This window comes from Primulina huaijiensis, chromosome 17 (genome assembly GCF_012295235.1).
Source record: "Primulina huaijiensis isolate GDHJ02 chromosome 17, ASM1229523v2, whole genome shotgun sequence".
Lineage (NCBI taxonomy): Eukaryota > Viridiplantae > Streptophyta > Magnoliopsida > Lamiales > Gesneriaceae > Primulina > Primulina huaijiensis.
Genome location: NC_133322.1, coordinates 2165896 through 2184924, shown reverse-complemented (window position 1 = coordinate 2184924; position 19029 = coordinate 2165896). Strand labels below are relative to the sequence as shown.

At 35.0% G+C, this 19029-nt stretch overlaps 3 protein-coding genes and 1 pseudogene across 3 annotated transcripts; 3 read left to right on the top strand and 1 right to left on the bottom strand.

Annotated features, from left to right (window-relative positions):
- Positions 1 to 1583: 1583 nt before the first annotated feature.
- On the bottom strand, positions 1584 to 3410 carry LOC140963155 (serine/threonine-protein kinase-like protein At3g51990; annotated as a pseudogene).
- A 1252-nt stretch (positions 3411 to 4662) lies between these two features.
- LOC140963545 (uncharacterized) lies at positions 4663 to 5935 on the top strand. Its single transcript, XM_073422910.1, has one exon. The coding sequence runs from the start codon at positions 4747 to 4749 to the stop codon at positions 5644 to 5646; it is 900 nt and encodes a 299-aa protein (XP_073279011.1). The 5' UTR covers positions 4663 to 4746; the 3' UTR covers positions 5647 to 5935.
- A 4625-nt stretch (positions 5936 to 10560) lies between these two features.
- On the top strand, positions 10561 to 16449 carry LOC140962685 (F-box/WD-40 repeat-containing protein At3g52030). The gene is made up of 9 exons (XM_073421642.1): positions 10561 to 10840; positions 11155 to 11358; positions 11776 to 11830; positions 13083 to 13181; positions 13517 to 13620; positions 13950 to 14039; positions 14171 to 14310; positions 15038 to 15122; positions 15906 to 16449. Exons 1-9 carry the CDS (start codon positions 10677 to 10679, stop codon positions 16267 to 16269), a joined length of 1305 nt encoding a protein of 434 aa, XP_073277743.1. The 5' UTR covers positions 10561 to 10676; the 3' UTR covers positions 16270 to 16449.
- A 348-nt stretch (positions 16450 to 16797) lies between these two features.
- On the top strand, positions 16798 to 18705 carry LOC140962686 (N-terminal acetyltransferase A complex catalytic subunit NAA10-like). Its single transcript, XM_073421643.1, has 2 exons — positions 16798 to 17190; positions 18248 to 18705. The coding sequence occupies exons 1-2, from the start codon at positions 16891 to 16893 to the stop codon at positions 18515 to 18517; spliced, it is 570 nt and encodes a 189-aa protein (XP_073277744.1). The 5' UTR covers positions 16798 to 16890; the 3' UTR covers positions 18518 to 18705.
- Positions 18706 to 19029: the final 324 nt, after the last annotated feature.

Genomic DNA, 19029 nt, shown 5'->3' with positions numbered 1-19029 from the left:
ATGGTGCAGACAATACAGACACAGTGAAAATATCTAAATCAAAAACCTCTTGGCCGTATCCAAATCATGTCTAACAAACACAATATCCATATGAAAGATGAATTAACACAGCACATATGTTCAATGATACATCAAATAATTTTGGTTGATCTGAAACTCAAGATTTTTCAAGCGCGAAACAAACTGATTGTCGAATAATTTAGACTGCAATTTCAAAGTTGGTTCTATCTCATTTCAAACCACCAAAGTAATCGTAAAAATAAAAGTATTTAATTTAATTTGATAAAATAATGATCTTTATTTTCAAAGGAGGACTAGGAGCTCACAAGTAGGACAATGTTTAGGTAATGTTTTGAAGTTGACTTGTTAATGAACAAGTAACATGGCTCATTATTCCTCTGTACAACAGTCAAAAAGCCAGACAGAGTAAGCTATAGGTTAACTGTAACTCAAGTTAAATCAGTGTTAAAATGAGAATTTGAAGTTAGATTTATAATTGAAATGGTCCCTTGAATCCAAAGTAAGAAAGAATTCTTTGCTGCTAAGGTGTAAAAAGACACGACAGCTTTCAGTGAGGACCATTTACAGAAGAGAGGGACACCGGCAAGAGTTCAAAAAGAAGTTGAAGAAGACAATGACAAAACATTAGAGGAAAATAGAAGACAAAAAACAAAGACATGGCACTAAATGTAGCTTTTAAATATACGGTTTTCCAAACGACCACGATTGATTACGATATTAAGAGCGCGACTCAAATATTTTACAGAATACATCAGAAGGCGCAAAAATTATTTTACAAAGTTTTTCCAACAAACTTTAGGCTTAGAATTCTGCTGATATAGCCAACATCCTTGTGATGTAGCGTCATGATAATCTTTTCTTGATAAAGGAGTGTGTGTCTTTTTTTTTTTTAACATAAGAGAGTGCTATTCAAGTGCACTTTAAAACTAACCACCACCCCATTGTAATCAAATAAAAAAGAATTATGCTGACATGGATGAGAAAAAAATATTCAATATCAATCATGGAATCTAAGTTAATCAGAATCTGGTAAGACTGGGACTTGAACCTTACCCAATTGTAAAAGCTAATCCATATATATACAACTATCAAGTATTTAATCTAGTCGATGTGAAATATTTAACACACATCTTTCACGTCCAGGAATGAACATGGAACATGAAGTTTATAAGACATTATCGAGTAACCCATAGACAATCCAACACATAACACTGGAGCTGGACTTTGATGTCAACCTCAAAATCTAGCTCAAGAGGAGAAGATGACCCAAATTCATATATATAATTCCCAGAGAACGGAATGAGACATGCAACAGATTCATACGGGGAAACTTTTAAGATTGAGAAGTCGTCAAATTATTATTTTCTGAAACGAAGACCAGCAAATCACAATGTGAAAATTATAATGGATAAGGATGCTAAATGGATTATGAACTCAAAATGATGGCATCGAAATATGTTTTAACTCGATTTCTTGAAGAAAAGAGAATCTTCAAATGAATATCATGATACTTGTCATGGAAAGCTTGGGAATAATGAACTCAAAATGATGGCATCGAAATATGTTTTAACTGTCAATATTATCAATGATCCCAGAATAGCTGAATACAAATTGAAATTGGATAAACTATCCTCAATTAAACGGAAATTGTTACAACGAAAACACAAGCAAAAATCGACTAGCCCGAATCAGCGAGTATAACAAATGACTGATTGATGTGCTACGGCAACGAAACATAAACTAGAGTTGATAAAGATACCATATTGAATCAACAACAAAGGTGTCTTCATCCAATGCATAACCAACTAGTTCCCCCTTAAGGAAGAGTCTTCATCTCCATTATCACCAAGAACCATGGTCCTAACAGTAGTCTCGCCAACGAATCTTTTACTATCAAATCTTAAACTAGGAATATATTTAGTTGATTCCATCTTAGATCCTAAACCATCTTCCTGATTGCGAAAACTAGCTTCGCCTTTAGGACAAGCCAACAACTCCATCAAATTGCTCCTAAACCCCAGGTCGGTGTACTCTCCCCCCGGAATATTGAAGGGTGTTGCATCTTTAGCATCCCTATTGTTAACACCACCATTTTCACCATAAATCCTTCTTGAATTCACTTGAACGCCTCTTGAACGAACAGGTCGCCCCATGGACTCCACCATCAAACAAGGATTAGCAAATCCATTCCAATTATGATCTGGGACCGATTTACTCAACCCACTAAAACATTGCACAACGTCCTTCGTTGTGGTCCTCCTCTCCCTACAAGGCCTCACACATTTTGCAGCCACAACTGCCAATAGCTTCCTCACCTAATGATCTTTGGGAGGTGTAATCTTGGGATCATATATACTCAACAATTTGCCTCTCCTTATCAAAGGAATAGCCCAATCAACAATACAAGGCGGCGAATGGGCCACATCAATGGCTTTCCTACCGCTAATAATCTCTAAAAGCAATATACCAAAACTAAAAACATCAGTTTTAGTACTCAAGTTATCAGGGGTCACATAGCATGGATCCAAATACCCCATCGTCCCCGCTGGTGGAGTCGACCTCAACTTATAATCATCTACACACCTCAATGCCAGCCCAAAATCCCCCAATCTTGCATTGAAATTCTTGTCAATCAAAACATTAGCAGACTTGATGTCCCTGTGAATCACAAGGGGAGTCAAAGAATGGAGCGTATCAATGGCTTTTGCAGTTTGCAAAGCCAACTTTATCCTTCTACCCCACGAAAGTGGCCGAGAGTTCGAATGCAAAACATCATAGAGAGTGCCATTGCTCATGAATTCCACCACCAAAAGGCGATCTCGGGAGTCATTATTACTGAACCCAACTATGTTAACTAATCTTGGGTTCTGGAGCTTCGACAAAATCTCAATTTCATTTTCAATGTTTGCTCGGTTCTTGACGGTTTTTTCACTGCCACAAGGCGGCCGCCGCGGAGGACGCCTTTATACACCAGCCCGTGGCTGCCTCTGCCCAGTAGTTTAGTGTCTGAGAAATTGTTTGTGGCTAACTCAAGTTCTTTGTAATTAAATTCTTGAATTTTGATGGACAAAGAAGTTGATGTTGAGGCAAGCGAGTCGGTGGTACAGATTGCTGATTCTGCCTTGCAAGAGAGATAACCCATCGTCAAAATCTAGAATTTCTAAGAATTGAGCGAAGATTGCATGCGTAATCGCGACTCTACGTTCGAATTTTGGAAATTGGAGTTGGGAAAAAGCTAGAAATGGAGGATGAAGCAGTAATAGCTGGAATTTGCGTCAGCTAGAGGTGGATTTATTGAATTTTGAACATATTCTTGAAGAACTAATAATATCATTAAAATTTGTAAGAGGCCTATTGAATTAAAATCGATGTTGCTTAACCTCAACTGATATTTGTATCTTTTTTTCTCATGTGATATTGTCAAATGCTAGTTCTTAAATCATCTAAATATATGTCAATTTTAATAAAAACGTGAGACATCCAAATATATTGAAATAAAGATAAAAACACAATCGATATAACACAGATTAACCCAAAATATGTTGTTGGATGTTAATATACGATTAATGATTAATTTATGGGAGCCAAACAATAATGTGTTTGAAATGATTAGGAAGAATAGAAGATGATTGAAATTGAAAGATAACCCTTTTTTGGTGAAGAGATAATAAGAAACAAACATAGAATAAGACTGCTCATTTACAAAGTTGGGACATTGGTTCCATCCTTGAGAAAGATTTATCGATTCATTCGAGACAGAAATTTAAACTCAAGGTCCAGTTTGCTGAGACGTTAGCAGAGATGTCAAAATAAGTTACACTCGTTTAGAATAAATAGTTTTGTCAATCCTTCAAAAACACTCGCTCGTTCGTTTTGTTAGGCCATTTTGACATATATATGTACCCAAAAAATAATAATTTTTAACGCAAATTTATCGAAAAGTTTAAGCATATATATGTACCCAAAAAAAAAAAAATTTAGTGGTTTCACAAAATTTTTATTATTAGGCTACTGAAGAGGAGAATTATAACTGGATTTCGAATTCGAAATTTTTTTCTTAACCGGAGACATTGATGTAAGAGTCATCGGCTAAATTGAACTTTTGATAGTATATTGGATGCTCTATTTTTTGGGTTTGTTTGTTTTTTTTTTTAAATTTATGTAGAAATATTTTGTTTGTTTATTTATTTGAAATAAATTTAGTGTGAAAGAAATTGGACAACCTACGCGACCAACTTAAGTCCTACGACCGTTATGTTTGTTTTGGGCATAAACTTCACCCACATTTTCGGATCAACCCAACCCATTTTTTAAAACCAAGCTCAGGCCCGAGCCATGTTCTCAGATTGCAGCAATATCAAAAAAGAGAAAAAAATGTGTTAAAAAACAGCCAAATTTGGACAAAATGAATACAAGAAATAATCCATTTAAATACAGCAGAAACTTGGTTGAAGTATCATTGTAATGCAAAAGATTTGGAGTCAGTGATTGCTTTCCAATAATTCAATGTCTTTTTGGCCGATGGAGAGAGTAGCTCTTCCTTTAAGCACAATTTTTGTTGGGCATTTTACAGTACAAGGCAAGTTGATGAATTCGGAACTTCAAAAAACAAACATAAATTCATGATACAACCTAACTATATCAACCAACCAACAACCATCTATTTCTTTGAAACACAAACGAATTCAAGAGAAATAAAATCATCAGTTGTTCCAAAATAACAACATGGGAGGCACCCCAGGCCATGTATCACTTGGATTTGCTTTCATAATCATTGGCCTTTGGCATCTTTTCAACTGCACCAAACTTCATGTTCTCAACCCAAAATCTTACACAACCCTGCCTTGGTTCCCACTTCCAAGGCTTAAACACTTTGAACTCATTTCAATCATGATAGTTTCAGTAGTTTTTGTGTCGACGGAACTTTTCGTGGGGCGAACACCGATACCCCTAGATGGAACCATCTCCTCCAAGAATCTCCCACATTTGGAACACTCAGCCATATCTATGTCCTTTTTTGTCTCATCATTTCTCAGCATTGTTCTTGACAAAATCGCGGCCCCAGCTCAACATGGGCTAGTTTATTTGCTCCAAGCCACTGCATTTAGCCAACAATTACTGATTCTCCATCTTCATTCAACAGATCACATGGGAGTGGAAGGGCGATACCATTGGCTACTTCAGATTGTCACATTTGTGTCACTAATCACTACCCTTCTGGCCATTGGGCACCCCAAAAGTTTCTTGAATGCATTTGTAAGAGCTTATAGTGTTATTCTCCAAGGCATTTGGCTTGTGGTCATAGGCGTCATGCTGTGGACACCACAATTGATTCCTAAAGGTTGCTACTTGAAGTCGTCGGACATAGGCCGAGACACCGTTTCGTGTCATGGGGAACATGCTCTAGAGCGAGCCAAAGCGTTAGTTAACATTCGGTTTGGTTGGTATATGATGGGATTAACTATCTTTTCAATGTCGTTTTATTCGATAATGAGTAGATTATATCACTCTCAAGAAAGGATTGAATATCAGCCACTGTGTTACAAATGTGGAGAGCAAGATGGAGGGAAGTATAATGGTGCGAATGTACGTGAGAGCAAAAATCGTGACTCGGTTAGTAGTTAGTCTCCCTATGTGAAACAAACATTTGATTTATGGTTTGTTAAGATAGAAAGCACAACATGGATTCTGTTGCGGGAATCTTAAACGTGATTGATTTTTCATAACTCAAACAAGCAATTCATTGAAAACATATCTAGCACTTCCAAAGATTTTGGGTTATGTCATCGTTTGATCCTTGTTGAATACTTGTGTGGCAAAGGCTGATTTCTCCAAGAATATGAAGAAGCAAGAGCATCACGATCTCGATTGGCCAAACTGAACAAATGAAGAGTGCTTAGGTTATTGCGTGGCAGCTTGTTCCAGCCTTAGCGTCAAATCAAGTTGTGTCAATTTCACGTGTCTATGTACATGTTTGGATTAGGAATCAATTGTTTCTAAAAAAAGTTACAGGATTTAAATCAAAAGAACTGACGTTGTCCTATTTTAACATCTTTTATAATCACCGTCTCAAATCTATATCTATATTCTATATCTATATACCTGTAAAAGTGTGGATGATTGAAAAGTTTTTCAATTGTGAACGGACATAATTACCCTTCACATATTTACTTATTTCTATTATCAAGTAACATATGTGATAATTTCACACTTAACATATTAATTAATCTTTAATACTAATTAACCACATTTATAATTATGGTTTTGTGTTTTTGACTTTTTTCTTTTATCTTTTTTTCATTATAATATTTAATTATGTCATATTTCATTATACTACATTTTTTTAAAAAAATTATTTCATTCTATATACATATAAATGTGTGGATGTTTTTATTTATTTGAAAAGTTTTTCAATTGTGAACGGACATAATTATCCTTCACATGTTTACTTATTTCCATTATCAAGTAACATATGTGGTAATTTCACACTTAACCTATTAATTAATCATTAATAGAGATTAAACTCAAATAAATAACAAAATGATTCAAATTATTTTTTTAGAAAATCAAAATTTTAATTTTTATCATATAATCGGTATTGCACGTACTTCTTACTAGTATATACTAAATAAGTCTTAGAAAGATGTGCAACTATTTCGTGAAATACAAAAACTATTGTGAGACGGTTTCACGGATCAATTTCGTGGGTCAGATATCTTATTTGGGTCATCCATGAAAAAATATTAATTTTTATGCTAAAAGTATTACTTTTTATTGTTAATATCAATAGAGTTGACCCGTCTCACAGATATACCGTGTTCAAAACCAAGATACACCTTTTAAGAGTTTTAGCCTTTTTGATAATCTTTACTGACGATGTATGTCTTATAAATAAAGTGCGTGAAATTTACTAGTTCTTAAACACACTCACTCTCTTGTCCAGCCCCCCTGCTGGTATCCGTAAAAAGAAGGCAATTGAGGGTGAAACACATTCCAGCAGTTCTTAGACTTTAGTGGGTTTGCAATGATGAGTTTCTGCTTTTTATGTCTCATGTTAATTATTCTGTAACGAAGTATTACTATGAAATGATTTCAGCTCAAACTTTGTTTGAGTATGATTTCTTTTCACCTGCACAATCGGAAAATGGCTTGACAGTTGGATTGTGTTTATTCTCGCATAAACGTTTCAAGAAATGTCGATTCAAATCCGGTTCACTTGATTGAAAAATCAGTAATCTTTAGTCTTTTAGCTTATTTCTATACTTCATTTGAATGATATTGAGGGAATTGCAAAGAACTTCTCAGGTGCATAATGCTTGTCCATTTGATGTGCTATTTTGGTTGTCTAGACGGCATCTTTATACTATTATAAACATTGATTCTGGCAGGCTTCAGTGAAAATTACAATGGTGTACTGAGACCAAGGAACTTGAGTTATCGTATGTATTTGACAGTGAAGAAATACAGATGCATTGTGTAGCATCCACCATCATAATATTTAAATACTGTTCATTTACATATTCCTAAGTGATACAAACTACAAAGAAATTCTAATGTATTTAATCCAGAGGAATGACTGGATGTATTATAAAATATATATATAGAGAACTTACTTTTCAGAAAGTTACAGATTCATCTTCCCGAGTCTAAATGTTCTGTTTTGTGAGACGAAAATTGTCTAGCAGTTGATTTCTGGTCGCCAGGACTTCAGAGAACAGGTTGTTTGATGATTGTTTCTCTATATCCCGCACCAAATTTTCCACCACCTCCAACCTCGTTTTTAGTTTGTTGAATCCCTCCTCCCATCTTTTGCCCGATATCCCCTCGGGGACCATCTCCAGCATGTCATTTAACTCTTCGACCTCTTTCGCAACACACTTCAATTCTATCACCTGGCTAAATCTGAAGTCCAGGCTTTTGATCAACGAGTCTTCGAACCCGTCCGAAATTCTTCTTAGTTCCTTGTATGGTTCAGCATCACTGCACAAAAGAGAGAGTATTAAACCAAGTGCCCAGTATCCGATCATTTTTGTCACCATTAAAGCTTCAAGAATCACAGATTCCTTCTCCGAGAATGGCTTCTCCTCAGTCACGAATAAGCCCGTTTCCTCTTTCAACGCCAATCCTAGATTTCTTGAAGGGATTCTCATGAAATTTTGCTCCGCAAAATATTTTGGATTTTCGAACTGATTCAGGGCATGGAATATTGAAATCTTGGATTCATTGAGGTATGCAATAGAGGAGGTAATGACATTTAACAGGTGCAGAAAGTTTAAGGTGATGTTGAGGTAATTCTCGATGGCTCTGCCACCCCATGAACTCGTGGGGTAGTCTATTTCCACCGCCAGCTTAGCTAAAGCCTCAGTGGTAACATGTATTAGCTCAAAACATTGGGATAGCTCAGCCAGTGACAGAGGATTCGATCCAGTTTCGTTTAGAAACGAGGCCTGGCTCACGAAATTCGATATTTTGGATCGAAAATCGCGTAAAGATGCCCATAAGGCCTGCGAATTCAGATTATCTTCCAGCTTGGAAGAAAAAATTTGAGGGATTGGCTAATTTTTTGAAGTACAAGTACAACGGCAAAGAAAAATCTTAACTACTTGTATTCTTTGTTTTAGTTGATTGGTGTTTATATATGGTCGACACACATTATTTTTGCAAACAAGTGGGCATGAAACCATCAAAGTCCACTTGTGACTTGTGAGTTGCTTTGCATAAACATTTGCTTTTTAATTTCAAACAAAACCAAAAACATGCATCTGGTGGTTTTCTCTGGATTTAGATCGTCTGTGGCTGAAAACACCGCACTTAATATTGTGCATTTTTTACACGAGATGATCAGTTGATCATCTGATGGACCTCACTGTCAGATAAAATTGAAAGTCTGCAAGCGAAACTAATCAAACAAATCGTACAGAATTTTATCGTTCGAGAAATTATTGATAAAAAAAATCAAATTCGTTATTTCAAGACAATTCAGATATACCGTCTTCGTTAAGTTATTTGTAAAGCGTGACCCACATTTTAAAAAAAAAAGTAAATAATTTGATATAAATCGGTTGGGTAGTCAAATGTTCTTATCCGTATCAGTGCGTGTTAATTAATTCTTTATTAGCAAACACATCTTTGATCTTCTTTTCCACGCATTAAATAATAGAAGTCCGAAGGCTGAAAGGTCAGTCTTTAAAAGATCTTAACACAAAATTAATATTTTCGGTATCTTTAATTTATTAATAACATAATATTTTGAAACTTGGCTTGCAATTTAATTTGATTGTTTCCGATGTCTTTGATTTTTCCTGTGAAAGAATTACTAGTTTGGGTTGTCACGTCATTTTTGTTATAAAAGAAAAAAGGCAAAAACTTGTGTAAGACGATCTCACGGGTCGTATTTTGTGAGACATATCTCTTATTTGGGTCATCCATGAAAAAATATTACTTTTTATGCTAAGATTATTATTTTTTATTGTGAATATCGGTATGATTGACCCGTCTCACAGATAAAGATTGATGATATCGTCTCACAAAACACATACTCAAAGAAAAATACAATGTTCTAACATTGCACAATATTTCTTCTTATTTAATAAAAATATCATAAAATTGGACCTAATCTATTACTAACATATATATTTTTTAATCTTTATTTATATATTTAAATTTTTAAATAGTCATATAAATCATAAAATAAAATTACTATAAGAATCTAATTCTTAAAAAGTTTTAATTTTCATATAATCTCTATATTTTTTTACACAAAATTTAATATGTACGCGTGATATATATAAAAATAAAGGATAATTAAAGATGATCATCATAACACTATGATTCCAATAAATTTTATAATGATAAAGATTACATAAAATCAGATTTCGTTAGATATCACGTTCAACACCTTTATAATATAGATTGATGACGAATTAGACGATAATGGTTAAATAGAAATAACACAAATCTTGATAACAAATTAGAATATTTGATTAATTTGGAGTACTATATGTTTCTGTTTTGTCCCCAATGAGGATAAATGAAGATCGATACGCAAAATTAGATCATGCATCAGCACAAACAAGAAAAAAATATATATTTCCTTGCTAATTTTTATATTTAAAAGTATGAAAAAAACATATGAAATCCGATCAAATAATAGGAGTTGGGTTGACAATATCTCAATTCGTTCAAATGAGGGTTAGCCCCGTCAACTGGCAGGTTGTGACAGATTACAAGCCTCCTGCCCGTCCTCCCTCCCTTTCAAAAGGCAGGTTGTAATGTTAATATCAAATGATTATCATAAATTAATATAATTTTATTTTTTTATACTTGTGACAATACATAACTTAAATAAGAAGTGTTATACATGTTTGGGTGGATCGAGCTATTAAATCCATGACGATTAATCTCATCACGAAAACTTACCAGAAAATCACCGGTATTCGTTCAACACTTAACAAGGTACACACAAAATGCAACATCAACTTAAAACAAATATTAATAAATAAATTTTACGTATAAAAATATCCGTTACTGGACCAACAATGTACGGACAGCAATCGGGCCCAAACTACTTCGATGCAACTATGAACTCTTCCGGCTCCCAAAAAAGAAAAAAAGTGTGAGCACTTCCCACGAGCTTCTAGGCGTGCAAAAACTTAATGGAAGCCACGACCTCCACGGCCAACCAGCCGCAGTCAGTGAATAAGCGGCGGCACACGGCCAGGACATCTGTGGAAGCTCTGGGTGACGACGTGTTGTGCATGATATTCGTTTTGCTCGACCTCGTCCACCTAATTCGATGCTCTGCCGTTTGTAAATCATGGTACTGCTCTCTTCTACTTCTATTGTTGTATAAATCGTCCAATATAATGGAGTATAGAAATGATTTGCAGTAACAGAGCATGGTAATTATGCTAAGCTAATGTTTCGGTTTGGACGATTTTAATTGAATTAACTGGGGCACAATTAAAAGACTACTGAATTGCTTTTGGTTATTTGGTTACCGTATGCGTGGATGTTTCTAGTTACTTAATTCCAAAATATGTGGCATCTTTTATCTTTATGCATCATATTTTTATTATGTTAATTGTAATTAATAAAGATATTCTTTATTGTTCTTCTGTATAATCTACGAAGGAGCATGGTGATTCGTAAACTGAAGTTACTGCAATTGCAGTATCACAAGCAGCAGCATGTGGATTCTTTTGGCCTCTCTGATGCATCCACTTATTCAGAAAGATTATTAAACCAACAATTGGGGCAGCTCGCCATGGATATGCAGAGTTGGTCTTTAAAAGAGGGTCCTTGTGATGTTTTCCGTTGGAAATGTCACTTACAAGGGTAAATATTTTATACCTGCCATTTAATGATTGCGAATATCTGGATGTTATGATTAGAATGTAAAGGATAAAGAGTTTTAAAATATGTTTGTTAGCATTTATTTTCCTTCTGAATAGTTTCTGTACATTTTCTTACTTGGATTTAGATCCTGTACATTTGATACTTCAGTTAATGTAAACATTTTTCTCTTCCCAACAATTTAGTTTGTACTTTTCATCTCCCACTTCTAATAGCAATAAATTTTGACACCACGTTAAGATTGGCTATGACATTAAAGATTACTCAGTATTCATTATACAACGTCGAGCTCTTTGTATCACCTTTTAAATTGTTTGAAACTTTTATATTTTTTGGGCTCAAGTTTTGGTTGAGTGTCCAACTTTCTGTTTGACTTTCTCTGACTTGGTTCCCTTATAGATTTAAGAAGTGCAGAATGAAGATGGGATTGATTCTTACTGGAGTTGGGGATAAGGTAGGTCCATGAAATTTTAGAATACACTTGATTTAATGTTTAAAACGAGTCTTACATTGAGTTTTCTTTCTCCTTATATCACGTTGAACCGCTTTGTAGTTATAATGTGCAAAAAGATAAATCTCTATATGTAGTCATAAATTTGTGTGAATTTGGGCAAAGTATAAAACTTTATTGTAATATAATCATTTTAGATCTCTTATTGCAAAACTTCCCCCAACATGGTAGTACTTTATTTATATTTCAAAACTTGATTGCTATGTTAGTTATTAAAGATTTGTGAGGTATAGTTAATTTGTTTGAGGAAGATTAAATTGGACCATCAAATTATTTCTTACCGGGGAGGTGTTGTTTCTGTCTCCCTCTCTTGTATATTTTATTGTTTCCTAATAAAGCACGTCTTGCACGGTTGTGTTAACAAAAAATGAGTTTAGGATCACATGAATTATTTTGTTGTGTTATTTGAAGAATTTACACTCGGTTAAAGTTTAGATCTTAAAATGTCTTTGCATATTGAGTCATCCCTCATTTTTTATCGCTCTGATTTTCTTGTGTGGTTTCTAATAAATAATGTGAAAACTGAGGTTGGCTGAAGGGGGATCCCAGACATACATTCAACCGACTTTGGTATGCATTGTCATGATTTAGGAAACTAAAAACTTGACTGTTAGTTTCTCATTTATCGACCGCACCTAGAGTGCTTTGTGTAATGGAATCATTCATGGATGTGGGTATATTGTAAATAAAACTGTTTGATCTAGCATTTTTGTCAGATTGCTATGGCTAAAGTAACACCAAACATTTGACTCTCATCTTGGTTAGGTAGTAAATGCCTAGTTGACTTGTTCTGGAGCCCTGATTCTTTTGAGTTACCACATCTGACAGACAGAGTTGCACAAAATGTTTCAATTTATCTTGTGTTCTATGTTCTCTATTTGGACAATTCCTGAGTGGATGCTGATATGTCAAAACTTGGGTTTGATTATAAAAAGAAATGTTGGTTCTGTTTTTTCAGCATATATCAAGTTTTTTTTTTCGGTCATGCATTTTTTTAGGTCAGTTGGATTTGATATGTTGCATTGCATAGATTTGGTGATGAATTTATCGCCAGCAGTATATCATTTGGTTAAGTCAGGAATGTCTTGATTAACTTGTTTATATGCATTATTTATTTTTTGATCTTTTATTGGGTTTGAGTTGTGTATTTATATGTTAAGTTGTTAACTGATACTGTTGCTGCTAATAATCATAGGTGATGCGTCTCTGGTCTGCAGAGACTGGCAAAGGGTTGGATGAATATATTCTACCTGATAAGGCGCCATTGTTTGATTTTGATTTTGATGAGGGGAAGGTAAATTTAATGTGAACAATTTAATTTTCTTATCTTTATGTTTGAATTGCATGCTTATATCTCCGCAGTTCTCTTGATGTGATAATTGTTTTTAAAAGGTTAAGTAATTCCTTATTGTCTGGCTTGCAAAGCCAATCAGTTAATATGCTTCATTATGCAGAGACTGGAATGAGAAGTTTGACATGGGTTCTTTGGCCCATTTAAAACTCCTTGACATACTAGGAAAGAGTTGTTTCCTTAGATTTACACGCTTCAAGAAGCAAGGTTTGTTTTGAGTCCAGTCTGAAGACTTATTAAATATAACATTTGTATTTTTTTTTATCATTTTCTTATAGGTTGTAGGTCTTGTGGGGACTCGTATATGCATATGGAGGCGTGTTGGTTCAAGAGATATATTTTCCTCCCGTGAAGGCTTGTTTGCTAGGGGATTGTGTATGTGGTGTGTTTCATCTCACTATGTTTGAGTTTTTTCCTCAATTTCTTAGCATTTAAGCTTCAAGAAATTTAATTTTGTCAAAAAGTAAGTCAGAACTTAATGAATGAACACTAGCATCTTCCAAATGTCGTTATCATAACACATTGTAGTATAATCACTGTCGAATTTGCTGAGCGTGACAGTTTCCCTTATGTTGCCCATATACCGCTATAAGACGCATTTTACAGCTTGTTTATTTATATTCTTTCGTTTTAGTTTACTCCTGTTCTTTGTCATTATTTTAACAACTGCAGTATAAATTACTGAAATTCCAATCGAATCTCCCTTTGCAGCTATGTAGACCCACAGGCCGTGATTGGGTGTGAAGATGGAAAAGTTCGTGTTTTTGATATGTATAGTAGAAAGATTTCACAAATAATCAAGTATGTATATACCTACTTTACTTCGATTTCTAATTAACTATTGACAGGGATTATTATTATTATTATTATTACCCTGGTTCCTAGTTCCGGAAAAACATTTCATGATTGTTGCTCTCATATTATTGTTGTAGGATGCATCCTGGGTCAGTGTCGTCCTTATGTTTCACTGACGAACAAATGATTATCAGTGGTTCATCTCTTGGAAGTATTGCAATATCAGATCTTTCATCAGATCAACAGGTGGCTACATTGGGAACAACTGGTTCTGCAGGTTATGTGACATATTCATTCATTGGGTGATGACTTTTTTTTGGGGGTTTCTTTGGGTATGTTAGTATCAATCTATATGACCACCAATGGGATCTCACTTGTTCGCTCATCTGAAGAATTTTCTGAATTTGAATCTAGAACAGGGGGCATCTTACCCCAACTCTCCCTCCCCATACTTTTGTACCTTTCCAAGTACACCGACTTCATTATTTATCACTTAGTAAAAAGATCTATATTTCATGGTATATCCCTCGTTGAACTCACGGTGTCTGTAACATAACAAACACACTGGTGGGTGAGTGATCATCTCTCTGGCAGGCGATGGATCTTCTAATATACCTTCTTCTATTATGCTTGTTATAACAATATCAAACTATTTTCGCTGTTTAAAGAGCAATTGATTGCTGTAACACATCTCTGCATGATATCTAATTCTAAAGAGTAATTGATCGAAGATTTAGATTTTGCATGAGATGTTACAGTTCTGCACATTTCTCTGCACTGATGTTAATGCATGAATAATAATCACCTCATCTTGAGTATTATAGGACACATTATTTTAGGCTATGTCCAGGACCTGTTGTCTTCTCTTTCCCAAATTTTAGAAATAAGGACCTATGTGTTTACAAGTGGCTCCTTTGGAAAGGGCCCATGGCATTACGACTTCAATAAAATTGTCAGAGAATCAGAACTGATCCGCGACCCACTTCACGGACATTTGGCTATAGGAATCAGAACTTTGTGTTTCAACCCAAGCTCCTATCAACTCTTTGCCGGATCAAGTGCGGGCTATGCATCTTGTTGGGACATAAGGTATGTGTATCTACGATATGTTTACCTTAAATTCACTTTGAGGTGTTTGTTTTTAGTTTTAGGAAGGTTGTGTGGGCAGGTTATGTTTTCATTTTTAAAATGTGGTGTGTGTTATTTGTAACTAATTTCCTGCAACTTAAGAACAGAGAAATACTATCATGAATTAAATGCAATCTAACTGAAGAATTGATATAAGAAAATTGTATATTGAAGAATGGCAATTGCTTGTTGGAATTTTTCTGTGTAGTAAACTCAATCTGTGAAATATTCTCTTGTCTCAAGGCAAGCTAGCGATAACAGAAATATGCTGAACGCCTTCCACTAGCAAATTCTGCTCCTGTATGCTCTTTCTTTTTACACTCATTCTCCTGGTATTGTGCCCAATTTATTTCATTGAATTGCAGCCTTGTCCTTGAGGTGGGAATTGGAAAATTTTGTTTGAAATTTTCATCTTCGCATGTCACTTCATCATCCAGACCGCCTTCCATACGAATGAGTACCTGTCCACCTGTTCTTTAAATCTCCAAATTTGGTTGCTGTCTGATGACTGAGCTGATATATATGTTGGACCTGACCCTGCTTCTAGTTCTTTGGAAGATGTGATGCATGAAAAACTGGATTTATCGATGATCCTACACACACACATTTGGAGCAAATAAAAGATTAATAGATGCAGTATAGTTTTGGCATAGACTAGATTGGCTTGTGGATTGACAGTATATTAAATTATATATCGCTGTCATGACCAAATCGAGTGAGTTATTATATGTTGGTTCCATGCAGGATGTCGAAGAGACTATGGGAGAGCCGAGTTAGTCCCAACATGCTTTATTCCATGCATCACTTGCGAAATGACAAATTGACATTAGTTGTCGGTGGAATAGACGGGGTTCTAAGAATCATTGACCAGGACACTGGGACTGTACTGTCAAGATGGATCGTGGAGGAAAATGGCATCATAGCAAATCACTCAATGGGAAAAAACAGATTCCTCGAGAGAAAGAAGGGAATAAAACTTTCTGAAGACACCCGCATTGATCTAATGCCTAATCGGCCTCCCATCACATGCTTAGCGGTTGGAATGCAGAAGGTTGTTACCACACACAGTGATAGATTCCTCAGAGTGTGGAAGTTCCATAATAGATGACAGGTTTCTTTCAATCAAAATTATTTTTCAGAGGTTTTATGAAATTGATTTTTCTTTGTTTTAATGGTTATTCGTTATTGCTGAAAGTTTTCCGTCTAGCGTACTGTATTGTAGACTCCGGTTGTATGAACGAAACTATTTTTGAACATTTTAAATGAATGGACCTTTATTGAATGAAAATCATCATAATAATCTGTTTTAGCAAATTTATCACTCATTCATAGTTATGTCCTTTTATTACAGTTTTGTTGCACTCCCGAATTCTCCAACTCCACGTCCTATGTATCCTTCTTTGCCTAAATTTTCAATTGATAAATGTGATAAATTATTTCAATCAATCATTTTGCCTTTTGATCCGTGTGATAAAGACTATAAATAACGTTTAAGTTATCATTTTTCCTATCAATATTTTTTTGGTCGAGTTTGTGACAGATAATTTGTTCAGATCGAGTTTATCACACATTATTTATTTAATATGTGTAATTGAAAAAATTAATAAAAAGTAAACCATTACTCCATTAAAATTTAAATAAATAAATTAGCCACACAAAAGTCTTCGTCTTTGCCACCAATCAGCCCTTCGTAAATCCCCACTCTTTATCCCAACCGGTGAATGTAACCATGGTGTGCATCAGGAAGGCGACAGTGGATGATCTACTGGCTATGCAGGCGTGCAATTTGTTCTGCCTGCCGGAGAACTACCAGATGAAGTATTACTTCTACCACATCCTATCATGGCCGCAGCTACTTTACGTGGCGGAGGATTACAACGGGAAGATTGTGGGATACGTTTTGGCGAAGATGGAGGAGGAATCCTCAGAATGCCACGGCCACATCACCTCGCTTGCGGTGCTGAGGACTCACCGCAAACTAGGGCTCGCCACCAAACTCATGACTGCTGCTCAAAACGCCATGGAACAGGTTTTTGACGGCTTTCTATTTATTTATCTGTTTTGGGTGATTTGGCGGATTAAATTTTGTTCTAGTGTGTTTGGATTAAGGATGTCAATTTGAAGTTGATGAAAAATATGAAGCTTTAATGAAATTATTTCGAATTTGGATGCTACGGCTCCCAGTTTCCAAATCTTGTACCAATTTCTCTTCTCTGTGCATGTTATGGTTTGCTGATGTTATGTTCAGATATGGATTTAGCAGGGGAGGGGCGAAATGTTTGAACTCTTAATACCATAATGCACCACCCCATCCCCTGGTCTTCCCCAACAACCAATTCAAATTCATGAATATTGATTTCTTATTTCTCTGAATTTATTCTCTAAGTAATTGTTCTTAAATTATTATGCTTTTGAGATGAATTGTCTTTGTAACTTTGCCCAAATGAACACTACATGTGCCTGTGAATGGGTTGTGAATAGGGACAAGCTATGATTGTATTTTTCTCTTTTTTTCCAGTCTTAGCACCCTGACTTTTTTTGGATACCAATTTGTTCTTAACTTTTCCATGGCTATTGGTTTGTATAAGCCAATGGAAAGCAAAATCATATTCTCATGCCAAGTTTATTTTACCCACACGATATCTGAATCTAGGATTTAGCGTGAGGAAATATGTGGTTAAAGAGAATTTATGCACTGTTTTCTTGTTTAATTTTTTTTTTCAAATGCACCATATTGTTTCGAATGAGCATTATTTTCCTTAGTATAACACACAACAGAGATTGAAATAGGTCTCGAAGTTTTACTGTCATTTTGTGGCATCCTTTGTACATCAATTTTGAATTTGGAATGTAATATGGCTGAACAAATAAGTTACTGGTATTGGACCTTTATTGATCAAGGCTCGTGATTGTGTTATGATATGTAAATTGGGTAAAAGCTGAGGTTGATCATTTTGCTTATCACTCGTTATTTTACTCTCTTTATTCTGTGTGTTATTTCACATGGGTGCCATTGGCAGATAGGAGTTGAACCAAAGCGTCTACTTTGACAGATAACTAAACCCTGGGTTTTGTTTCTTAAACAGGTTTATGGGGCGGAATATGTATCTCTGCATGTTAGGAAAAGCAATAGGGCTGCATTCAATTTGTACACCGAGACTTTGGAATACAAGATTCATGATGTAGAGGCTAAATATTATGCCGATGGAGAGGATGCCTATGATATGAGGAAGCAATTGAAGGGTAAGAAGCAGCAGCCCCATCATCACCACCACCACCATCATGGTGGCGGTTGTTGTTCTGCAGAAATGAAAGCAGAGGAAAAGCCCGAGTCAGCAGCAGCCAAAACCGAGTGACGAGATTAATTATTCAAGGGTCAGAATTTCGTTATGTTGTATATTTTGGTTTGCCAGAATGAAATCGTCAGTCTCCATGCTTGATGCATGAAAAATGCTCTGAACTTTCTTAGCAAGGTCTTGGAAGCTTGAATAATTGTTATAGACTTGTATGTTTCGTGCATTTATACATCCTTGGCTTTTATTAATCCTTGCTTCTATAAGTTTATACGGCTAATTTTTTTCTCTTTTGAAATAATTTTGGAAACAATATGATGAATCAAGAAATTCTTTTTTAATTTAAACATAAACCTCTTTTTTTTTGTGAATAAACACAAACCTTTCTACTACAATAGTACGATACAATTCAATACACAAAAATGTTTCTTGCAGTTAGGAGCAAGGAAAAAAATTGGATTTGGAGTAATGCTTTTAAAGATTGTTAATTTTTTTAATACATTTTAAAAACTTTCTATTGTAATTTGTAATTACAGGAATTCAAAATTAATATTTTTGGTACTAATTTTTTTTTT